This window comes from Plecotus auritus (genome assembly GCF_963455305.1).
Source record: "Plecotus auritus genome assembly, chromosome: 5".
In the NCBI taxonomy this organism is placed as follows: Eukaryota; Metazoa; Chordata; class Mammalia; order Chiroptera; family Vespertilionidae; genus Plecotus; species Plecotus auritus.
In genome coordinates this window covers 165,969,623-165,986,471 of record NC_137776.1, presented here as the reverse complement: position 1 = coordinate 165,986,471, position 16,849 = coordinate 165,969,623, and the positions used below count along the sequence as shown (strand labels likewise).

Genomic DNA, 16,849 nt, shown 5'->3' with positions numbered 1-16,849 from the left:
TCCATAACACTGTCCTTGGTTTCAAGGTTCATCTTCAGACAAATTAGCCTCACCTTGAACTTCTTATCTGAGACAGTGGTTCTGACCTGTTCCTACTCTGAAGAACTTGCACAGGCCAGAAACCTAGGTATTGTCCCAGATTCCTCGTGGGGAATACCCACACAGCCTCCACGTGGGCCCCTGCTTCCACCGCCCTCCGCAGCCTGGCCTCTCTGCCCCATAACTGATCATCCTGCAAAGTGCAGATCTTTCTCATTGGTGAGCTAAACATATAATTCCCATAAAAACGTGATAGTGGTGTGCACAGTTTATAGATGAGGACCTGGGGCTGTGAAGTGGCTGACCTAGGCTACGGATCCCGTGCTATTAACCACTGCTCACTGTGCCGTCATCCATCGCCATCATTTCCAGTTCATCTGCAAATTGCTCACATCTCTCTATGATCTGGCTCCTGACCGCCTCTTTAGCACCCACTGCCTCTGCCAGCCCTCTGCCTTCCCCTTCCTTTAGCCCCACTTGTCCTTCAGAACGTTCAGGTATCCTCTGCCAGGAAGCCCATGCTCTCTGTTTGCCAAACCAGCCTTTTTACGTATCCCTCCTGTGTATTCCATACATGTTCCTGCCCAGTGGCCACAGTGCCTTCCGTGCTCTTGGCCTGGAACACTCTCACTCTTCATGTGACTTATTCTCACTGCTCCCTGGGCCTTTACCACTGCAAATTCTTTCTCTATTTCTAGAGCAGGAACTTGGTGGTGGTTCTTGTTACTGTATGGTTTTTTGCTGGTTTGGTTTTATTTTTGCACTGCAGCATCATTGTCACTGTCCTGAATAGTACCCAGTAATTATTGTTAAGTGAATAAATGGCACATCATCAGTAAGGTTTTGAATGGAAGAATCATTGGATTCACTGATCAACTGTAAGACTTTCCTAACAAGAGTTTCAAGCATAGCAACTAAGGCAGCGTACAATGGAGACTTAAACATTGATTGTCACCTTTCCTCACCAACCCTACATCTCTTGTCACAGGATATCAGCATTGCTTACGGGGAACACCTGACGCAGGAGCACCTCTATGAGCCAGGGGGGCTGGTGTTTGCCCGCTGTGGTGCCCACCAAAAAGCTCTTGATGCCTTTGTGGCTGCTGGCAGCTGGCAGCAGGCTCTCTGTGTGGCGGCCCAGCTTCAGCTGAGCAAAGAGCAGCTGGCTGGCCTTGGCAGAGCTCTGGCAGGTAAACACACATGTAGGGTTCCCCAAAATGAGAACTTCTCCAGAGGTTTTTTTATTCTTTTGTTTGTTTGTTTTATTTGGCAATTTTGCAAAGAAATTTAGGGCAGCATATTTTAACGCAGTCCCATACTCAATAAAAATTAATTTGGAATGCTTTACTAAGTAGAGTAAAGGTTAAACTGCTACGACAGGAGTCCTAAGACGCAATGGTGTAATAAAACAGTTTATCTCTCATCTGACTAGTCCTTCCGTTGTATGGCTCTGCCATCTCTTGGGCAGAGAGCTGTAGCGGGGTTAATCTCATCTTCATTCCATTCCTTGGGGCACACTTACCTTGTAAGTTGGAAATGACCTACAAGTCACACTATTATTTCTCCATCTCATTCGCCAACACTAACATTATGTGGCCACGCTTAATGGAATGTAACTGGATGGCCATGTGCCCTATATAAAGCTAAAGATGATTTTTGAGGTGAGGCTGTTCGGTATAGACAGTAGATTGTTGGAAACCATAATAGCAGTTTTCAGAAATAAGGTAAAAGAAGAGGCCAAATGCATAAGCATTTGCAGATTAGAAACGAAGGCAGTTTAAGTGTTTCAGGGTCTAAGGACTGATGGGACCAGAGGCAAGGCTATACCGAGTCTGACTTCTTAGAGCAGAGGAAAGATTAAGGTCTGCCTGTGAGAAGAGGTGAGAGGGTCTGGTCCTCTCGCCTGTGCTTAAAGTAGGAGATGGATTAGTATGTTTTCCCCTTACCCTTCCAGGAGACTTGTACATATTACTTCTTTATTAATTATTATTACCTCTAAGGGGGAGAAAAGCATTCCTGAAAAACCAAATTATATCCTGTTAAATGTACGTACATATTCTCATTTGAATTATTCTTTTCCTTGCAATTATAAAAATGTGTAAGAGTATCACTTTTCTTTTTCTGGCATTTTCTGGTTATTAGATCTGTATGTAGGCTCTTCAGTAAGCCCTCTCAATTCCCAAGCTGAACTCTTTTTATAAGTGTGACAATTTTTTATTTTAGCCCTTTTAGTTATTCATTCTGGCTCCATTGTTACTTCTGCTTTAGAAACTGGTATTTTTGGTAGTTTATACCTTCTAGCTCTATGACCTATGATCTGTAATTTTTTTTTTTATTCTTTACAACTCTTAGCTTGCATTTGCCTTATGGTGAACACTTGGTCCTCCAGATGTTTAGCGGAAAATGGTGGGGAAGGCAGTGGCCAGAAATATTTGAGAAATGTTATATGGTAGAGTTGCTTCATGTGCACATTAACTTGATTAATTTACATGAGCCAGCAAAAGAAAGAAAAGATAGGTGACTCTGTTTTTGTCAGTCATAATGTGGCCTGGAGTTAGCATGAGATGGGAGGCATGAATCTGCCAGCCTCTTAGTCAGCCTCTAGTACTATGTGCCTCTCGTAGTGTAATTATCTCAACTGGGCTGACTTGACTATGATTCTAGGATCTAAAAACACTGCATGACCCCAAGCATAAGCCAAGTAGCTCCGCCTAGTGCTCAACCAAGCAAATAACAGTTTTTTCCCAATACGAGGACAAAATGGATTAGTGAGAGTTACTAGGTCAGCTTCCCTTATCCATGCCTTTGTAAGCATCTTTCATGGCTAATTTTGATTATACATGTTTTTCACATCTCATGCTAAATTTAGATTATAACTTCCATTCAAGATAAACTCCATGGTATTCCTGCCTCTTTCCCTCAAAGAAATTCACAAAGTACATAGTTTAATACATAATGAAGACATATTAATGAAACACTTTAGCAGAAAAATCTGTTTAACTTTGTTATTATCCTCTGGAACAGTCTTAGCACTTATGAAAATGCTGTTTTAAAGCAGTTAGATTGGAATGTATACTTGTACTCTATAGAGCTCAATCTCCAGTTTGTATGAGACCATATTTACTTAAATAGTACTACCCAAAACCATTTCAACTTGGGTTTTGGTAGAACTGTTGTTCTTAGCAAGCCAACTATGGTCAAATGCTTCTTGTTACCTTTGCAGGAAAGCTAGTTGAGCAGAGTAAGCACAGTGAGGCGGCCACAGTTTTGGAACAGTACGCCCAGGTAAGCTCACTCCCTCCTTTCTAAAAGTGCCCCATTATCAAGCAAGGACTTTCTAGTTGTACCTTACAGATCATGAAAATTTTAAAAACTATGGTAGGCCCTAGCCAAGTAGCCCAGTTGGTTAGAGCCGTGGTCGGCAAACTGCGGCTCGCGAGCCACATGCGGCTCTTTGGCCCCTTGAGTGTGGCTCTTCCACAAAATACCATGGCCTGGGCGAGTCTGTTTTGAAGAAGTGGCATTAGAAGAAGTTTAAGTTTAAAAAATTTGGCTCTCAAAAGAAATTTCAATCGTTGTACTGTTGATATTTGGCTCTGTTGACTAATGAGTTTGCCGACCACTGGGTTAAAGCATCGCCCTGATATGACAAGGTTTTGGGTTTAATCCCCAGTCAGAGCACATTTAAGAATCAACCAGTGAATACATAAATAAGTGGAACAACAAATTGATGTTCTCTCTCTTTCTCCTTTCTCCTCTCTCTTTAAATCAATCAGTAATTTTTTTTAATGTGATAAAAAAGAACAACTGTGGATAATTAGGATGTTCAGAGATAGTTTGCCCTAATGTCTCCCATCTTGACTTGGAAATCTAAATTCAATGTATCTCTGTATGAGTGCTGGGAGGTAGAACACCGGAGAGCTCTACTATAATATGTTCTAGTGGTTTGACCTTGGTAGAAAGTACTAAATTAAATCTCAAGGGAGTCGTACTTTTTATGTTAATTTGGCAAAGTAGAGTGAGAAAGAACCATTCTCAAACAAGGTAATTGACTTTAAATACCTTTTTGGCTTTTACACTCATGCTCTCTATTGGAAATATCTCTTTTACCTCAGCAGGTTTTTATCTCAGTACAACACACACACACGTAGGTCAAACAAAACACATCCTACTATGTCCCTTTGTGAACCTGTGGTATGGGCCTGTTACTGTGGCGCGTGCCAGATGATCCATTGGGGTCTGTCTGGGAAGAAAAATTTTATTTTATCTTTTTAATTAAAAGTAACTTATTTTATGCACCCTGATGAGGGATCGAACTTGCATCTAGGTATGTGTCCTGACCCAGAATTGAATCCGAAACCGTTTTAGTGCACAGGACGACGCTCCAACCAACTGAGCCCCGGCCAGGGCAAAGTGGGCCTTTTTAGCAGACCTGTTTGGTGGTTTTGATGCTTAGGGAAATAGGAAGATGACACTTACCTTGTGCTCTTTGCAGAATGCATGCCCTCCTTTGTGTTTCGGATCAATATGTACTGAGCATGTGCTCTAGGCCAGGCCAGGGATAGAACTGGGATCGGAGGATAGCTGGGAAGGCAGAGTGGCTTCTGACATGCTTGCTCCCTTAACCTGCTGTTTGCCTTGATGTTCCTTTGTCAGGATTATGAAGAAGCTGTGCTCTTGCTGTTAGAAGGAGCTGCCTGGGAAGATGCTCTGAGACTGGTAGGGGAATGTTTACAACCCTCCCAGCATTAGGTGCTGAGCAGAAAAGAGCAGGAATGCAGGGGGGGGACGGTCAGCTGGAGTGCCTTCCCTCTGAGCTCATGAAGTGAAGTGGTAATTCAGTTCCCACTCTAAGGACAAGCAATGATTTTTAAACCATTTAAAAATTTATTCTTGATGTTGGGAATTACTTGTTCCTCTAAGTGTGAAATATTGCTGTATTCTACTGAAATGAGTTGCATTTCCAATGGTTGTCTTATAGGAGGCTCGCTCCTCTGAAAAACACCCGGGGTACCTGTGAAGTGATCCACTAAGTGTCTGAACTCTGGCAACTTGAATGTTTCCTGCCTAAAATTACCGTCTGTTTCCTCTTAGGTTTACAAGTATAACAGGCTGGATATTATAGAAACCAACATAAAGCCTTCCATTTTAGAAGGTGAGGGTTCCATTTAAATAGAATTTCTCATTTGGAAATGGAGGGGTGAGGTGGGAGAGGGTTCCTGATGTTATTACATCCTTGGCTTATGTGTTAAATGGAGTCTGTCAGAATTCTCCACTGGTATAGTACTTAATTCTGACCAGGGTTTTTCACAGGCTAACCAGTTAGGTGGTAGCACATGAAATATTTGAAGGTTAAAAGTCTGTGATAAGATAGGAGTGAGAACCTTTGCATTTGGGAATAGTTGATTAACTTGAAAGGAATAGTATTGTATCAGTACACAATTTCCACATTTAATCATTATATTGTGTTTATATTAGGTAATATTAGATAATGTCTTTATTCTTAAGAAAGAGCTGCTGAAGTATTAAGAAGGGGTCATATCTGCAACTTATTCTCAAAAATTTCTACAAAGATAATGGTGAGAGAGAGTGTGTAGAAAATGGAAGCCCAAAATATGGCAAAATGTTAAGAATTGGTAAATTGAGGTTCTGTGTGGGATTTCTGTATGTATATTGAACTATTGCAACTTTTCTGTAGGTTTGAATTTTTTTCAAAATGAAAATAAGAACCTTCGCAAATGAGGTTGCTGGTTCCTAGAGAGCAGATATGTGTTTCCAGGTGTAGAGTACTCTGGTGGTCACTGCGACCCTCCCAAGCTCAGCTGAAAAGAAGGACATCAGCTTGACTTGTGGGAATCTTTGGGAGTGGGAGGTTGACTTCCAGCGCTGCCAGGTTTAGCACAGTCTAGGTGTAAGTAAGGTCTAGGCTTCCTGACATTGACATATGTTCACGTTCCTACCCTGCCTGCTCCCTCCTCCCATTCTAATTAAAATGAGGAGGGTTCTTTCTGTACCATTCACTTTGGGTACCTGGGTCTAGGTACTGAAAGCACCCTTCCTGGCCCCACAGCATCCATTAGCCAGCTCTTACTTAAACTGTCTCCAATGTTGAGAACGTAGGAAAACGCTGACAGTTCGTCTGCATAGGCCACACACCAGTGTTTGGGAAGCATGTCAGTGACTTTCCTACTGTTTGTGTTAATAGCTTCCTGTGCTCCTTTTGTTTGCCAGGTCTGTTTTGGGTTGGGTATCAAGTCTGTTCAGGTGATTTTGTATGTTTGGTGGTAAGAGTATTCTAGGATGATGTCGATGAGTTCTAAGATCTGGAATCTCAGTTTAGTTCATTCTCCTAAAACGGTGTAGGTTAATACTCATTAGGAAAAAAATCTTCCTTGGAAAACCTAGTAACCTATTTCTTTTTGGTAAATTCCAGCTCTCACCTTTCCCCTCTAGTTTTCTCTGTGCTTAAGCATCATGCTGAAATTATTTTCCATCTTCACCCCCAGCCCAGAAAAACTATATGGCTTTTCTAGACTCTCAGACAACCACTTTCAGTCACCATAAAAAACGTTTACTGGTGGTTCGAGAGCTCAAGGAGCAAGCGCAGCGTGTCTATCTGGGTGAGTGTCACATGGAAACCATCGGTGCTGGGATGGGAGGGGGGTGGACAACATCACCACGCTTTGTCTTGACTGCTTATTGTGCCACCTGCGGTGTGGGTACTGTGTCGCGGGGAGTCTAAGCGTCTGTGAAAGCCCTTGGGGGCTGTGTGTCGGTGTGTGTGTGTGAGGAGGGCTTGGGAGCAGCACCGAGGATGAATGGGAAGAACTCTGCCAAACCTCCCCCTCGTCCCACCCAGCCAGAGTGTTTGACCACTGTGTTTTATAAAATAAGTCTTCTCATTTCTAAAAGTTCTTTTGCTGTAATAAAAAGGAAGAAAAGACTAAAGCGGTTTGGTACTAGTGTACTGGTATATAGTAATAATTGTATTTAATATTATCTCATTTCATTTTGAGATCAACTTTGTAATAATTTTCATCCATCCTTAGCTATGCCCTGGTTAACTATAACCCACCTACCCCACTGAAGGTAAATCCACATTAGCAGGAAGTTTTCATTCCACATCTGGTTCTTTTCTAGATGATGAGGCGTCCCGCGGTCAACAGTCTGACTTCTTCTCTGAAACTAGTAGTGTCATGAACGGCAGTGACATGAGTGGCAGATATTCCCATAGCAACTCCAGGATATCAGCGTATGTATCATGTTTACCCATCACACCCGCCGTACCCTGGGCAGTGGAGAAAGTCCAAGTAAATGGGTCGGTTTTCTACCAGGATGTTGCTGCAGGAGCCGGAGGACATTCAAGGCCACGTGGAAGTTGTGCAAGGCCTGTCCCAGCACATCCAATAGGTTAGACTTGGTGTTCACATGTTTCCGCTGCAGCTTCATGGCCCGTGTGCTTACCCAGTGCCCACATGGACCTCACACTGCGTATCAGTTTATAAAACATCTGATTTTATTCACTTAATAAATACTATGTGACTATAATGGGTGGGCACTGAAAAAATAAAAATATTATAAAGAAAAAAGATTTTAGGCTTCAGTTCAAACTCAGGATTGGAAGAGGAAATAAATATGTCATCACACTTTTACTCGGTGTAGCAATTTGTATAAGTGTTACTGAACACCTATATGCTAGTTCAGTGGTCTGCAAACTCATTAGTCAACAGAGCCAAATATCAACAGTACAACGATTGAAATTTCTTTTGAGAGCCAAATTTTTTAAACTTAAACTTCTTCTAACGCCACTTCTTCAAAATAGACTCGCCCAGGCTGTGGTATTTTGTAGAAGAGCCACACACAAGGGGCCAAAGAGCCGCAGTTTGCCGACCACTGTGCGAGTTGTAGTGAAGGTTGCAGAAAACTTTTAAGGAGATCTGAGTTGTAAGAGTTAGAGCCTTACTTGGGAGACCAAACAATGCAAGATTATATAATTCAACTGAATTGATCTTGAGGATGTGGGGAGTGATCAGAAACTGTAATAAAGGCGACTAGAACTGGGCGTTTAAAAGTTGGGGTGAGCCCAGGCGGTGTGACTCAGTGGTTGATCATCAAACTATGAACCAGGAGGCAGGTCATGGTTCCATTCCTAGTCAGGGCACATGCCTGGTTGCAGGCTCAATACCCAGTCGGTGGTGTACAGGAGGCAGCTGATCAATTATGTTTTCTCATCATTGATGTTTCTATTTCTCTCTTCCTCTCCTTTCCTCTCTGAAATCAATACAAATACATTTGGAAAAAAAAGTTGGATTGGGAGAGCCCCAGACAAAAGAAATGGCATATTAATGACCCAAGGCAGGAAAGACTATTGGATTTGTATAGATTTTATTATGTTCAAATTCCAATCTAGTATGTCTTTATCTTCTAATTTAAGTTTTATTTTGTTGCCTTTAAATTTGTTTTTTATTATAAAATTCAAGTTTAGTGTTCTGTATATTGTTTAGCTCTTAGCAGATGTGACCTCATTTTCGTCTGTATTTCAATGAAAGCATCAGGCCAGATAATACTATTTAGGGTTTTCCTTTTTCCTGTCTGTAAGACTTGCCTCTCCAAGTTTTGTGGGGGTTTTTTAAATCACTTTTAACACCTCATTACCATTTCTCCCAAGTACAGATACCATCTGTAGAGCCTGGTTTCTCAGAAAGTTAGTGGCCAACAGGTACATTCATTTTAATATGTTCAGCACAAGAAGAGCCCTTTATAAATAGCTCTCTAATTTCTAACAGGCGATCATCTAAGAATCGCCGTAAGGCAGAGCGGAAGAAGCACAGCCTCAAAGAAGGAAACCCCCTGGAGGAGCTGGCCCTTTTGGAGGCTTTGAACGAAGTGGTGCAGGGCATTGAAAAATTGAAAGGTATCTGCTCAATACTGACTGACAGTTCCTGCCCACAGACAGATAGTAAATGGACAGCACAGACAGACAGAATTTCTCCAACTAGAGGAAAGACCAAAACTGTCAACAGGAAGTGTCATTTTAGGGCACATTCCTGAAACAGCCCTTCCCAGCCGGTCACCAGAAGCCTCCTTCTATTGGCATCCCGGTACCTGAGCTGGGAGAGCCGAGCACTGAGGCAAGATGAAGGGCTGTGGGACACCGCTTCCTGCCAGGGCCCTGAGTGTGTTTTATCCTGTTGTAGTAGATGTGTCGAATTACTCCAGCTTTGGGGAAGAGAGAAGAAAATGTGGGAGATGGCAACTGTAGTGTGATATTAAATGTTTTTTATATGAGAAACTGTGGATACAATTGAACTCTCCCTCACGTTTCTGTCCTAGATGAAATACACTGCATTTTAAAGGTGCTCTTTCTCTTCGAGTTCGATGAGCAAGGAAGAGAATTGCAGAAGGCCTTCGAAGATACCCTGAAGCTAATGGAGAAGTCCCTTCCAGAAATCTGGACTCTCAGCCACCAGCACTCAGTTACGCCTGTAAGTTTTCCTCAAAGACAGAAGGTGCATTTGTTCATCATTTCACAGGTTATGTAACTCACACAATCTCTTACAAGTCGAAGCAAAAGACTTTGCTGTCCTTAAAACATACTTTGCCACAGTTCAGTTATCTGAGACTTACGTTGAAGCGATCGCTAAGATTTTGTTTGACTGTACAGCGACTGTTACACCGTGGCTGCGTTGTGTTCCTTTTTATTTCTCCTCTCTGCATGGAACACTGTCCTGTGGAATATGGGACAGTCAGACAGTTGCCCCTGTCCTTCGATGAGCTTGGAGTGGGCGTGAGGAGTGTTCAGACTTAAGGGTGGTATCAGAGTTCGCTAAAGGAAGCCCAGATAACTGCTCTTCCTTTTGTTTGATGTTAAATCTGACTTGTTACTTCTGATTATGCTGAGGGGTGTTTGTGTGCCATCAAGAATGACAGTAACCGTGGGAAACTGCTGAAAGAGCAAAAGGGAGAGTTTGGGGTTGTTAGGATTTAGAGGTTCGCAGGCTGGGCCCTGCTGAGCTGGGTCCTGACCCTCTGGGAAGAGGGTGCCAGCCAGCTGGGGCTGGTATTTCTGAGGGGGCATAACGATGCTAGTTCTCTGTATCGAAATGAACTGACACGAATGAGCAGCTGCTGATGGTGTAAAGAGCTACTGTGGAGTGAAAGGAAGCGGACGAAGGAGCAGATTCCTGCTCTCTCCCTCTGGTGGGGAGCAGCTGACAGGGAGTGTCTTCTCAGGCTCCCAGCCCCAGCAGTGTATGGAAGGGTGGGCTTGGGGCTCTGAGAGAGGATGTTGGAAACACACAAGTGTACTGGGCCTCGACGCCTCACAAAGGGATAATACTTCCCCTGTACACCTTCTGATATGTTTTCATGTTAAATAAGAGGAGAGATGAAAAGCATCTTACAAACCATAAAAATAAAAGCAACTAAAAATGATTACCCTCACAAATATTTGGACTTACTATAATAGGTATTTCCTAGAAGAAATGTGATCACCTTTAAAACTCTAGTGATTTCAAAGCTAGCAGTTTATAATGCTTCTCTTCCCCTCTCCTCCCCTCCCCTATTCAGATCATACTAACCTCTAAGTCACCAACTTGATAAGTCTTTTAGGGAAAATGACCAGGAATATTGTGGTTTGGTTTTGGTTGCTAAAGTATGGTAATGGCATAAGTGCAGGATACCGTGAGTCACGTGAGAGTGCTTGGAGCAAGTCATTGCTGCTGAGGGTGCCACCAGGGGCGCTGCCTGCACTTCACCCTGCAGAACTGAGTGGAGGCAAACGGAGGGCCTGGCATGCACACCCTCAGGCTTGTGCAGCTCTGGAAGTCCCTTGTTTACCTTGAACACATGCAGAATTTTCACTCTGTCCCATGGTACGCACCTTTTTATCTTATTGTAAGAATTCCCATAAATCTCTGAGTACAATTTGATACTCTGTGTGTTCTATAGTCTCTTGTACTATTCCCTCTCCCTCAGGGTCTGGCTTGCTCATGTGAAAGGATCAGGCGCATATTGTTGTAGATTTTCTTTCCTTTTTCTTTAGCAAGAGAAAACAACCAAACTTAATACAGACATATGTATGGGAACCCCGCACACATGAGAGAGTCAGACTCCACATGAGGAGAGGTACCTAGATTTCCTTTTCTTTAACCCCCATCATTACCTTGTTCTTCTGGTAGAAAGGAGATTTAGAGGCCTGAGTTGAAAATGGAGAAACAGGCAAATTAAAATCACATAGGAAAAGAGAATTACTGTATTTGCTACTATCCAATGAAAATGACGGGCTATTTCCTGCTGGCAGAGGTCTGGCCTTTGGTACCGCATTGTCAGAAGTATGAGGTCATCTTTGCTGATACAGTCTACTTTCTGCTTAGGTTCTGGGTCCCAATTCTACTTCCAACAGTATCATGGCTTCTTATCAACAACAGAAGACTTCAGCTCCTGTTCTTGGTTAGTATTTTTCCCTCTGAATTATTACAGTACTAAGCAGGAGTATCTTTCTGTATGTGTTGAGAATTCAGCAGTTTAAGGTGAGAATCTAAGACTGCATCTTTAGTAAAATGAGTTTAATGCGTCTAATGGTGGGAAGTTGGTGGGTGGGGAATCCAACATGACTTTAAACGTATAAGTGTTTTTTTCAGTTGTTCTATTGTACACTTGTCAGTACAGTGGCATATTCTTGCCTGCACCAGCACACCATAGTTGAAATTTGAGTCTAAACGGTTGAATTTACACATACAGTTTAAAGATTCTCCTGAATCATAATTTTTGGCGATGGGAGTTTCACATTTGCAACTTTGGGATCTTTTCATAATCCTTAAGAGCTGGACCTTCTCAGGGGTCCTCAAACTACGGCCCGCGGGCCACATGCGGCCCGCCGAGGACATTTATCCGGCCCGCCAGGTGCAGCTGCCTGTCCTGCTTAGCAGTCGACTCGTCCCGGGCCAGCAGTGTGCATAGGAATTTGTTCATAGTTTTTTTTTTAAACTATAGTCCGGCCCTCCAACGGTCTGAGGGACAGTGAACTGGCCCCCTGTTTAAAAAGTTTGAGGACCCCTGTTTGATCATCTTTAGGATTGACAGTGTAATTTGAAAGCAAATCTGAAGACCATTAACATTGCATGTGGATTTCCTGTTTACTTATACCTAAAATGTTTTGTTTGATGGGGGGAGGTGATTCTCAGTTAGATTACATATCCATCAAAGTTAAAAGTCCTAAAGGCTTTCTTTTGAAAGTTGAATGGCAACTTTTGACAGATCAATTTGATACCTGAATATTTGCCTTTCAGGTGGATTAATCAAGGATACCAATCTCTTAGCTTTGAAAGGTTAGAGATATGTTTAGAATGGCAGTTTTTACTATTTTTATTTTCTAGCATGTGATAGGCAGCATTCTGAAAATTTTTCAATTAAATGCCGAACTATAATAGCATTTTTATGACATTTGAAATAGCCTTTGAGGGTTTTTATTAAGTTTAACTTTAATGGCTTATACTACCTTTCATCCCAGCTAAGCACATGTATATGGATAGTACCACTGCATTCCCGGCAAGCTGCTTTTGGTATCGATCCCAAAGCATACTTATTTCTGAGGTGCTACAAATTCATCTTAGACCTGAAGCAGGTTAATAATTACTTAGTTTGTACTGTGACTATGCCAGTTGTAATTTCTGTCCCATTTTCCTTCTTGCTGGCCTGATGCTGACCTGCAGGTCACATCAGTCACCCCTTTCCCTGGAGTAGTCTAGGTGGCTCTCCTTGCAGAGCACTTCCTTTCCAGCTGAGCAGTTTGAGGCTCCTCATTATCTGAGTTTGTATTATCTATGTCCTTGTGGCTACAAGATTATGTAGGAAAAGAGAAGATGAACTACTCACAAAAGTTGTTCCACTCAAATATTTGTCAGCGAGTCCTCTCCAGCTAACAGTACTCGTTAAGTACATTCATACATCCCAATGGGATCAGTGGGCATTTTCTCTGATTGTTTCATGTTTGCAACGCAGTGTAACATCATGCAGATCGATTGCAAGTGTTGCAAAAATTCACGATTTTATAAAATGGATTCGAGTGTTATTGGAGGCGTGCTTAAGTCATAATCTAGTTGGACTTATTAAAATTGATAACAAAATAAGTGCTTCAAATGAGAGTGATTTGACTCAAATAATTAAGAGAAGTCCCTGGAAAAATTGATAAAGCCTTTGGTATATTTTTGTAAATGTTCCTGTGAAATCAAACATGAAAACATGGAAGTCATCATGTCCTGCTGTCATACACTTAGTGTAATTATTTTCCTCCAGATTCAGTACTTGGTATTTATTGTTAGTTAAGTCTAGGAATCAAATATTATTGTAATACCTAAGTTTTTAATAAGATAGGATATATTTTCATAACTTTTTTTCTTCTTTAAAAAACAGATAAAGTTTAGGTCAAATTTTATTAATCACTATTTAATATGAAATTATGGGCCTTATTGACAATGGACTTATTTAAGTAGCCTTTTCTAATATCTATTCTTAAATGAGTAAAACCTCCTGTGGTCTTTGTATCTATATAGTTTTTGTTTGGAGGGAGTAGAGAGCAGCAATTGTATGTGAAATTATAAAAGTGATATGATTAGTAGAGAAAGTCTGGATTGTACAGAAAAGTATGTTAAAGAAAATTAAAATTTGATGATTTCTAGTCATATGTATACATACATATATTTATGTATAATATGAAACCATGTTTTTAAAAACTTTCTTGAGCATTTTTCTCACATTGTTAAATATTTTTGAAAATAAGTTTTAATGTCTAAATGGCTCATATGTGCAGACATACTGTTGGAAGTTTATCATGAATCCTGCTAAGATAGAACATCTTTTTTTTTATTTTTTTTTTATTTTTTTTTTTTAAATATATATTTTATTGATTTTTTACAGAGAGGAAGGAAGAGGGATAGATAGTCAGAAACATCGATGAGAGAGAAACATCGATCAGCTGCCTCTTGTACACCTCCTACTGGGGATGTGCCCGCAACCAAGTTACATGCCCTTGACCGGAATCGAAACTGGGACCCTTCAGTCCACAGGCTGACGCTCTATCCACTGAGCCAAACTGGTTTTGGCGATAGAACATCTTTTAATGGACATATTTCTCATATCTCTGCTTCCTGTATATGATTCATACTTAGATAATAGATTCCACAAATCTAACTGGAAAAGGGTCTGGAGTTTTATCTAACAATGACAATGCTCCCTCACGCATTTTCCCCCCCCTCCACTTTTTTTTTAAGTAGGGACATTTTTATCAGTGTGCTTGTAGAATTTTTTTTATCATAAAGTATTTTCTGTCCAGTATCTTTACTTATTGAATACATGCCCCATGTTTCTTTACTCTTACAGTTGAGGTAAATTTTACATAGAGTAAAATGTACAGATTCTAGGTGGATGTAGTCTGATGGGAGTTCATAGAATATAATATGGCCTTGTGACCACCACCCATTTGAAATACAAGACATTCTTTCACTTGGAATCACTCGGTGGGCATTATCCTGCTTCTCCCCCATGTGCCTGGAGTTGTAATGGAATTCCCTTGCTGCATTTGCTCTGATCGAGGTTGGAAGGTAACAGAAACATTAACTTGCTTCTGATGGTCGCCTTGTAGTGGCCCAGTTTTAGATTAGAGTTATTGCCCCAGCTCCCTCCACCAAGAAAGAGTGTGTCCTGTCACCATCTCTCTCCTTTGTACTAGATGCTGAGTTTTTGATACCGCCGATGATCAACAAAAGAACCCAGTGGAAACTGAGCCTGTTAGAGTGACGGCTCCTCGTTGGGAGGGCTCGGCAGAGAAGACATTTTCTTTCCACCCCTCAGTCCTCCAGGCCTGGCTGCCGAGAACCGGGAAAAAGAAGGCTATGATCTACCTTCGCATTGCCGAGAGCTGCTCCGTGCAGCAGACCTCTGCACACACCACGCAATTCTATTTTCTTTTATTTTGCATAGAGTTTTAATTCACTAAACTTTAATCTTTAGTCAATATAGCATCATTTTGTAAGGTTTAGTGTTCTTTTATTTAGTGCTGTTTGAGAGCTTATTTCTGGTATTTATGATAAACAGGAGCTGGGGTTTCATGCCCAGTTGCAGGTCTAAGTCATATTGGGACCTTAGACAAGTCACATAATTAATTTGTGCCTCAGTTCATTGGGAATAATGTTTCATGGTTTCTACCTCAAACATGTGAAGAAATTACTTTATGTTCCTGGAGGAGAGCATTGTATATCAGCAACATGGCTGTTAGTGCTCCCAACAGTTAGTCACATTTCATCACTTCAATGGCTTTTTTACCTTGACCTAAAGCAGAATGAAAAGCTAGCTGTATCCGTTGAAATTCAAAGCTTTTCCCTGCTAACCTGTTATTTTGCAGTATCTTACCTGATTATGTGCTCCCAGTTATAACTGGGGTAAGCCTCCCATCACTACAGTGTCCACAAGGACTATTTTCACTGCCTGTGAGTTTTCTGCTAGAGACTTAGCAGAACAGAGTAGAATTTCTGAAACGCATCATGCAATTTGTTATGGTGAACAGTGTTCGTCAGATGGCATGCACGGTTGTGAGTTACTCCTTTTTCTCCAAATACTGCTGCTTTTAACAAAATGTTTTTGTCATTGTCTAGACCATTTCATTTTTTTTTTCTGTATGGTACCTAATGGACCTCTATCTTTTAATTATTTTCTTTGAAAGAAATGATAATATTTTCTCTTTTTGGTCAGTCTAGAAAAAGCTCATGTCATCTTGATGCTAGTTTTGGGGCTCTTAGGTAAGATTAAAAATTTCTTCCATGCCTTTAGTGCCAGACCCAGATCTTCATCACTCTACATAAACTAACTGGAAATGCTGCTTTTGATTCTGAGTATAGGTATATCCAGAATTATAATTTCAGACTTTTCTTAATATAGCAAAATGTTAGTTGTAGAATCTAGGTGTGTTCCCTGTGTAATTCAACTTTTCCGTGTGTCTGAAAATTTTCACAAAATATAACGAAAAAGAAGAGATAAAAATATGTACATCCTGCTTAGGAGAAATTGGCTTTTTGGTTCATACCCATATGGATTTGCTGTAATTACGTTCCCAACACTGAAAGGCTCAAAGTGCTTTGTGGCTCCCCTTTGGCATGGATAAATGAGCATGATAACTGCTATGACATTTTAATAAGTTTCAGTGCTCTTGGTATGGGTAATAGTAAAGGGGCTTGCTGATGGATTGGAAATACAAGTAAATGTGACTTGATAATGGTGTGATTTCGTGGATGGTAAGTTTTCTTAAAATAATGTAGTGAAGCAACAAGAAAGAACTTGTGTGAATTCTTTCAATTCAGTTTACTATCAATTACTGTCTCTCATAGGAGCAAGATGGAATTTTGTTCACTTTGAGAAGTAGCAGGTGGGAGCAGACCTTCCAAATTAAAGGCAAAGTTGAGGAAGAATGCAGTATGGGGAAAGGAGGAACTCCTGGGAGTGGTGAATGCCTTATTCTGGGGAAGGATTTGGTGAAGTTTTAGGAAAGAGTATATAGCTCTTCCCCCCAATTTGGACTGTATCCCAAAGCAAGTTCATGCCACAACCTGGGTTTGTGCTCTGACTAGAAATTGAACCCACAACTTTTTTGTGTGGTTTACAGAATGACACCCCAACCAACTGCGCCACCTGGCCTGGACAGCCTTGGCACTTTTGACACTTTGGGGCATATCATTCTTTGTTGTAGGGAGGTGTCCTGCGCATTGTGGGGTGTTTAAACAAATCCCTGGCCTCTACTCTTAGATGCCAGTATTTCATA

The 16,849-nt window shown here is 41.2% G+C and overlaps 1 protein-coding gene across 1 annotated transcript in view; it reads left to right on the top strand.

Moving 5' to 3' along the window:
• The window catches only part of ELP1 (elongator acetyltransferase complex subunit 1), a 60,968-nt gene extending 44,610 nt beyond the window's left edge, over window positions 1-16,358 (top strand). The window contains exons 28-37 of the mRNA XM_080667643.1: window positions 1,028-1,229; window positions 3,263-3,324; window positions 4,696-4,758; window positions 5,134-5,194; window positions 6,546-6,659; window positions 7,180-7,291; window positions 8,826-8,953; window positions 9,373-9,524; window positions 11,415-11,490; window positions 14,768-16,358. Of these exons, the coding sequence (XP_080523769.1) occupies window positions 1,028-1,229; window positions 3,263-3,324; window positions 4,696-4,758; window positions 5,134-5,194; window positions 6,546-6,659; window positions 7,180-7,291; window positions 8,826-8,953; window positions 9,373-9,524; window positions 11,415-11,490; window positions 14,768-14,835 (1,038 nt within the window). The 3' untranslated portion in view covers window positions 14,836-16,358. The remainder of the gene's footprint in view (window positions 1-1,027; window positions 1,230-3,262; window positions 3,325-4,695; window positions 4,759-5,133; window positions 5,195-6,545; window positions 6,660-7,179; window positions 7,292-8,825; window positions 8,954-9,372; window positions 9,525-11,414; window positions 11,491-14,767) is intronic.
• Window positions 16,359-16,849: the final 491 nt, after the last annotated feature.